The sequence below is a fragment of the Branchiostoma belcheri genome, unplaced genomic scaffold (assembly GCF_001625305.1).
Source record: "Branchiostoma belcheri isolate BF01 breed outbred unplaced genomic scaffold, Haploidv18h27 scaffold13, whole genome shotgun sequence".
Lineage (NCBI taxonomy): Eukaryota > Metazoa > Chordata > Leptocardii > Amphioxiformes > Branchiostomatidae > Branchiostoma > Branchiostoma belcheri.
In genome coordinates, this window is record NW_017802713.1 from 3260527 (window position 1) to 3268110 (window position 7584).

The window sequence follows — 7584 nt, forward strand, 5'->3', positions numbered from 1 at the left end:
TGATACGAGGTTAACGTGTGTCTGTCACACATTCGCGAATTTGGCCCCTCAAACACTAGCCGAACAACCCCCCCCCCCCACATGGTTAGGAATAGGTTGGCCCAAAGTTTGCCTGATCACCGTGGCCTGATCGGGAAGTGTTCGGCGATTTAGGTGTGCGCCAGACGAATGTTTCAAAATGTGCAAAACACTCATAGTTGGTCGGGAGGCTCTAGCCTATGTAACCCAAGCTCCGGGGGGCTCCCTACATCGGGGACCGGCTGGATGTTGGGCGGCCGGCAAAAGCGATTTAATCAGGCTAGGGAGGCTCTAGCCTCTACCAGGCTTCGGGAGGTGGCTGTAAAGAGTATCGGCCAAAAAGAGAGATGACATGCCAGGGGAGTTGGTCTGCTGGAGACAATAGTTTGCCGCATGGCATGTTATCTCTCAGCCTCTACCAGGCTTGGGGAGGCCGCTGGAAAGAGTAGAAATCGGCCAAATAGAGAGATAAGCATGCCAAGGGAGTTTGTCCGTTGAGAGAAATTGCCGCGAAATATTCTCTCAACGGACAAACTCCCTTGGCATGCTTATCTCTCTATTTGGCCGATTTCTACTCTTTCCAGCCGCCTCCCCAAGCCTGGTAGAGGCTAGGGACTTTCGGCCATGATAGCTGGTGTACATGTTTGGCTGTACGTCTGAAGACGGCTGCCAGCCAACCATTTGGAAGTGATTTAGTCAGAAGTGTTCGGGTATCAAATTTGACTGAAATTTAACTCAAATTCGTTTCAATTCATATAGAAAGATAGACGTGGCCTGTATCTGACTAAAGTACTCCCGGACTTCAGAATGTATGACAGGGGCTTTAGGTGATTTATCAGTAGACGGTTTGCTGAATTACTCGCCAAGTCATTTTGTATTACTTGTAGAGAAAATAAATGTGACATCAAAATGAAACGTTTCTATGTCAAAAAGTCAGGAATCCTAATTACCTGTGCAGTAAGTCCTGTTCGCATTGAAGTACCCGTCATGACAGCGGCAGTTGTAGGAGCCTACTGTGTTCTCACAGTCACTGATGTCCGGGTTACACTCGTCTGACCCAAACCAACACTCATCTTCGTCTATAATTAAAAAACACAGCACGTGATTCTATTATAGAGTAACAGGTATTTACTTCTATCAGATATACAACTATCACAACGGCTACGATATCAACATTGTACATGTATAGCTATTAGAGCTTTGTCCACCTGTTTTTGTTGCCAAACGCTTTCTAGAAAAGTGTACAATTATACTAACTGTGTTTGACAATGCATTGCCTTTTTTATTTGATTCATGAAATAAAATAAGTGGTCACCGCACAACAGGTTACAGCTTAGGAACAACACGACGTTGACGTGTCAATACACTTGCCGTTTGACAGTACATAGCATCGGCCGTTTCAAATTGCAACGACCGTGTACGAAACTGGAATAAGATTATTACGCTGCGATGACTAGTAGTAAAGAAGTGGTTACCTTCATCGCACTGCCCTCCCATCCAGCCTTCTTCGCATTCACACACATTAGTGTCGACACACAGGCCATGTTGACATGGTGAATAGCAGTCCGCTGAAATAAGATAAAATAAAAGTTTAGTGTCGTCTTCAAAGCAAATACACTTCGTCAAACAGAAGTTAAGGAAATCGGAAAGTTCACAAATATTTGGCATGTTGTCACTACAAAAAGTGCATTAATTATGCATAGAAAGTGATGACTTATGTTGTGGGCAAGTCAAATTAAAAGCTTTATCTGTTAATGGCTATTAGTTTATATGTTGTTACAACAATCTTCGAACCGAAAAAAAGGATGTAGTATGAAAAAAATGTACTTAAATTATGACGTAATGAAGTGATTAGCATCATTACCTTGGCATGTGTCGTTGATTTTGTTCCATCCAGGGCAACACTGGTAGTGGATATAATACTGCTGAACGTACCGGACCTCCAGGATTCCAGGTCTAAAGGACAAGATACACATTTTTGCAGGTTTAGTTTATTTTCCTGTAATGTTTTTTCTCAATTGCCTTGCAACCAAAACAAAGTAAACTAGAGTTCCACTAGCACACACCTTCGCCAAACCATGTTAACTAATGTTTTCTAAATGTTTTCCGAGCTTGATTATTATGCGAAAAACATCCTCATTCGCCTGAATTACATTAGTTGACCTCATTCTACATGTACACACTATAATTGTCATATCTAAATTAAGAGGCCATTGTAGCATTTCCTCGTATTATTTATTGTTTGTTTATTGTCAATTTGCACATAAAAAAGTAACAGTATTAAAAGAAATTATATACAAGCAAAGATATGCTGGAGAGCCCAAGAAACCTGAAGGTTTGTCTAGTGGACTCTCCCAAATCCTATTAATTTTACGATATATCTCTTATTTACATACATTTATTACATTACATTTAACTTGCAATGTATTAAGGGACAAGCAAACAAATTAACTCAAAATAGGTACAAGATAATATAAAGTTAACACGGCGAATTAAATATCTAAACAATAAAGTAAGACAATCAAGAACATATCATATTGAACAAAAAAATAAATTTCCATTAGTCAAATCATAAGTTATTATGAGTAAGAACAACATAAGAAACCAATATTAACACAAAGAAAATATCATAGCATAAGAAAACAAGGAAAACAAAAGCAAATCAGGAGGTGGTAGTTGGCTTCTCTATCAGGTCAGTTTTTAAATGTCTTTTGAAAGTTGGAAGGGATTGACAATTTTGCTGTGAGTGACTTAAACTGTTCAAATTAAGGGGCCTCTAAACAATATCGTGAACTGTTTCATATTTGATTTTGTCAGGATTGGCCTTAAATCATTTTGCTTTCTAGTACTCTAACTGTGGATATCTGAGTTGTATTGAAATATGTCCTGAAATTGAACTGGTAATCGTGAACTTTTGTGTAAAACTTTATGGACAAAAATTGCTGTTTGGAGTTTATTTATGTCATACACTGTTAAAATTTTCAAGTTGTAAAATAGAACCGCAGAGTTAGCAAAATGGAACATTAGACGCGATCCTAACAAAGCGCTTCTGCAGCTGATGCAGCGGACGGATTGAAGTAGTGTACGTACTAGCCCAGACTATATTACAATATGTTAAGTAGGGATAAATCAAAGTATAGTACAGAGTGATAAATATTTTACGTGATAGGCAACTTGCATCTTTTCTTATTATACCAATATTCTTATAGATTTGTTTACAAATAAGGTCAATATGAAACTTCCATGTGAGTTTCTCATCAATAAGGACTCCTAGAAATCGTGTGTTACATACCTGTTTGATTGGTTTATTGTCTATGTATATCATAGCCCTTTCTTTGTCGTATTTCTTATTTCTACCTGTGAAGATAATGAAGTTCGTTTTATCTATGTTAAGAGACAGCTTATTTGACTCAAACCATTCGTTTAGTTTACACAGCTCTTCATTAACGGTTGTTATTAGTGTATGAAAATTATTGTGAGAAAAGAAAAGATTAGTATTATCGGCAAATAATAGAGCGAAGAGTTTGACTGATACCAGGGCAAGGTCGTTAACATAAATTATCGTAAACTATGCAAATGGCACCATGATTTGAATAAAATATGTTTCACAAAGATTACCATTATGTAACTTCAGTTTTCAAAAAAAAATTAGGTACACCAAATATATTTTAGGTATACATTACCACATAAATCTAATGATAAACTTGAAAGTAAAATATTACCAACCTTACTGCTCTCCTTGTGAACTTATTAAACACTAACTTCAAAGTTTCGATCAAAGTAATAGGTAAGTTTTTTTATCCTTTTTTTTTTACATTGTTGTAAGTACAGTTTTTTTTACTGTAGGTAACAAAAATTTTCAGGTGCACCAGTGCACCCACAAAAAAAATTGGGTGCACAGCTAAAATGATAGGCGTACAAAGGTGCACATACATGCACCCATTATTTCGACCCATAATTACCGTGGCCGACAAGAACAAAATTTTTACACCGCAACTTTTGGTGTTTTACACCGCAACTTTTGGTGTTTTACACTGCAACTTTTGCTGTGTTTTACACTGCAACTTTTGGTGTTTTACACTGCAACTTTTGCTGTGTTTTACACTGCAACGTTTGCTGTGTTTTACACTGCAACTTTTGCTGTGTGGAAAACTTACACCCCTCCCCTTTTATAATGGACGGTCCCCCTGTCAGGTCAAAGGTGACAACGATGGCATGCAAACTACGTCGACTGAGTTATCCTTTTCGTGCATAAGTTTTTTAGAGGAAAAGCTTGGCTACGTTGTGACGTTAGTTTTTTTCTAAAGGCCTTTGAGTCACGTGACATTTTCTAGCTAGAGAATTCGGACTCGCAAGGTCGCTAATAATTTGATGAGTAAATATTGGGCCTATGGGAGTCAAATGTGGCACCACTTGGTACTATGAAGCAATAAAGACTTATTTTCAATTATGAAGTGTTGACTCTTGACTCAGGTAAGTTATCGATCATTAGGGAACAATACGAGCGATCGCCATGACGTCACCGTAGGCAAAAAGTGGGTGCCAGTTGGCTGATTTGCCTACCAAGAATTTGCATATGTCTTCAAATAATTTGCATGCGTATAATGTAAACAAAAACAGCGATCGCTCGTATACAAATGTAGAATAATATTGTATACAATATTTATTCAACATCTAATCAATGTTAATTAGTCAATCACTAATTTATAAACTGTCATCATGGAGGCAATACAGTGATGTGTAAGTATAGTAAAGTTAGAACACAAAGAAGACAGAATTATAAATCATCAATTTATTCACAGCTTGATCAATTTCTTAAGATCCCATTCTGTTGATGTCTCACACTCAGTCACAGCACGACAATAACATCTCTCAGGCCGCCGCCATCTTTGTCACCTTTGACCTGACAGGGGGACCGTCCATTATAAAAGGGGAGGGGTGTAAGTTTTCCACACAGCAAAAGTTGCAGTATAGAACACAGCAAAAGTTGCAGTGTAAAACACCAAAAGTTGCAGTGTAAAACACCAAAAGTTGCAGTGTAAAACACAGAAAAAGTTGCAGTGTAAAACACAGCAAAAGTTGCAGTGTAAAACACAGAAAAAGTTGCAGTGTAAAACACCCAAAGTTGCAGTGTAAAACACCCAAAGTTGCAGTGTAAAACACCAAAAGTTGCGGTGTAAAACACCAAAAGTTGCGGTGTAAAATTTTGTACTTGTCGGCCACGGTACATAATTATGCATTTTTATTCTGATTTACGAAACACCTTGATAAAGAACAAACTCCTTGATTGTGTTAACTTACTTAGCTCAATTGGCATAACGGATTTTAAATCAAAAACATTTGTGTATTTCTTGCCTCTCTCTATTTTGAACATCTGTGTAAAACGCAATGACGAAAATGTAGATAGCAATTGGAGGTACAATACCTAGGAGTGGACATCCGCAAAGCATCTTCAATAGCGTCCCAGATGCCGGACTGTCGCCTCCTCCGTGTCTCCACCAGGATACTGACCTGCCGGGACTCTCTGGAGGAACACACGCTCCCATCCGGCCTGGGGAATAAAGTGATATAAAGTAAGTTAAAACTGTAGTTTGAATTACAACATAACAAACTGGACATATAAAAGGTTACCATGTAATCTTATATTTCAAATAGCTCTGTTAGCATTTAATTTAACATTTTAATGTCCTGGGGTGGTGGGACTACGGCGCACAGATATGTAAACTTTGTATATTTAAATGTTAATTGTACCTTTTTGTTGTGTGGCGCTGTTGATATAAGTTGTTAACTTGAGTGCAGCGCCACACTGTCCTTGTTATGTTTTTTTATGTTTTGATGAATTAAAAAAAAAACTGGACATATATATTACGGAATTTTGACTGCACAACCCCTCTTTGTAGATGAATGAGAGATCCATCTATGATCCACTGCTCACCGAGTCATCTATGTCGTCTGCATGATGTGACGTCAAAAAGGCAGTGGATCTCTTATTCATTGATATGTGTTACAGCATGTGTGTTAATTGTGTTTAACTTTAATATAATGTTGATGCATGTCGTTTACAGGTTTGTTACAGATCACTTGGCTTGCCTTAGCCGTCGTCAATGGGCGCCACCATGCGGTGTTTCTAATATGTACACCTTCTATCCTATTGTAATTAACCCACTAGGGGGTGTTTCATGATTCTCTCTAGGATCAATTAATGGGATAATACCCCTATTATGTAATTAACTCACGGGAAGGTGTTTCAAATCTCTGTCTACTTAGTAGGTAGAATTTAAGGCCCAAATAATATCTGATTTTATGAATGAGACTACAAACAAAACTAGAAAGGCCGACATTTGCTTGGGAGCAAATACAGCATATTTCAGTCCATCTCCTTCCCACGCAAAAGTGGACTATTCCAAACTTACCCCAGTGCAAAACTGGCAAAGGTTCTCAAATAAATGAATTAAATAGTAGCTATATGAGAACAAAGGTGCAACAACAAGTACTTTCAATCTCGAAAGCTTTACTAATCTTATTACAGGTATGCAAAAACTAACAATGATGAGATTTGATACATTTTGAAGGTCTTAGGCACATAAAATTGAATGTGTGCACGATGGTCAAATTTGGGCCCAAATATTCCAACCTTTTCATCGAACAGAATCATGTTCGATATGACGTCATTCGAATCGAATCATGTTCGATATGACGTCAATCGAACCGAACGTTCGTTCGATCCGGGGTTACCCGCGGTCATGTACAGTAAACCCGCGGCTTCAAGCCCGTTTTTACACGGGTACCGCCTAACAGTAAAAAATGCACCTTTTCACAAATATAAACCAATTTCGGGACAGTATATCTATGCCCTGTTTTATAGTGGATATGTGACATGTAACGAAGCTACTGCCGTTATCGTGTGTGACCTTGAAGAACGTAATTGTTGTTTACGGGGATATAAGTTACCCCCTGTACTTACTCACACGACCTGACATGCGTGCAAACATGGTATTTAAACCGCAAGAAAAACAAATTCAATTTACCTCAAAAACGTTTTAAATTGTAGGTAAGACAAAAATCTCGATCTGTGTCGGATGGATTTTTTAAAGATGGCGGCGTTCTGGAATTATCCGTCTTGAAAGTTGAAAAAGTGCATTTTTTGGCGAATTTTTATATCTTACCAACACTTTAACTTTGAAATGAAGAAAACTGTCCGACTCAAATCTTAATTTTGTTATACTGTTCTCTAAAATGCAAAAATATGGAATTTTCGGAGAGATTTGGGGTCGGTTTAAATCAGTTGTTTGGTTATTGACGTCGATTGTTCTAGAATAAGCATTCGACGCGTCGAGAGTGATTTCACGCACATTTAAGCATTGTAATAAAAACACCAACATTTGAGCTATATGCAGTGCGGATTTTATCACATTTGAACAAGAGAGTCCCCGTGAAACTGTTTATAACTGATGAAAAGAATGTTTACCGCAGAGACCGGCTCCACGGAAGCCGCGCGTGGAACCCCGGTAACCTGATACCCCTCCGTAGAATTGGAAACTTTACCCTAGAAATTGACCGCCGTGG

At 38.2% G+C, this 7584-nt stretch overlaps 1 protein-coding gene across 1 annotated transcript in view; it reads right to left on the reverse strand.

The window, feature by feature from the left end:
• The window catches only part of LOC109463724 (mucin-like protein), a 31674-nt gene extending 25713 nt beyond the window's left edge, over nucleotides 1–5961 (reverse strand). The window contains exons 1-5 of the mRNA XM_019760573.1: nucleotides 5954–5961; nucleotides 5444–5569; nucleotides 1883–1974; nucleotides 1494–1586; nucleotides 969–1097 (exon numbers count right to left, since the gene is read on the reverse strand). Coding sequence (XP_019616132.1) covers nucleotides 969–1097; nucleotides 1494–1586; nucleotides 1883–1974; nucleotides 5444–5569; nucleotides 5954–5961 — 448 coding nt within the window. The remainder of the gene's footprint in view (nucleotides 1–968; nucleotides 1098–1493; nucleotides 1587–1882; nucleotides 1975–5443; nucleotides 5570–5953) is intronic.
• Between the last annotated feature and the right edge of the window lie 1623 nt (nucleotides 5962–7584).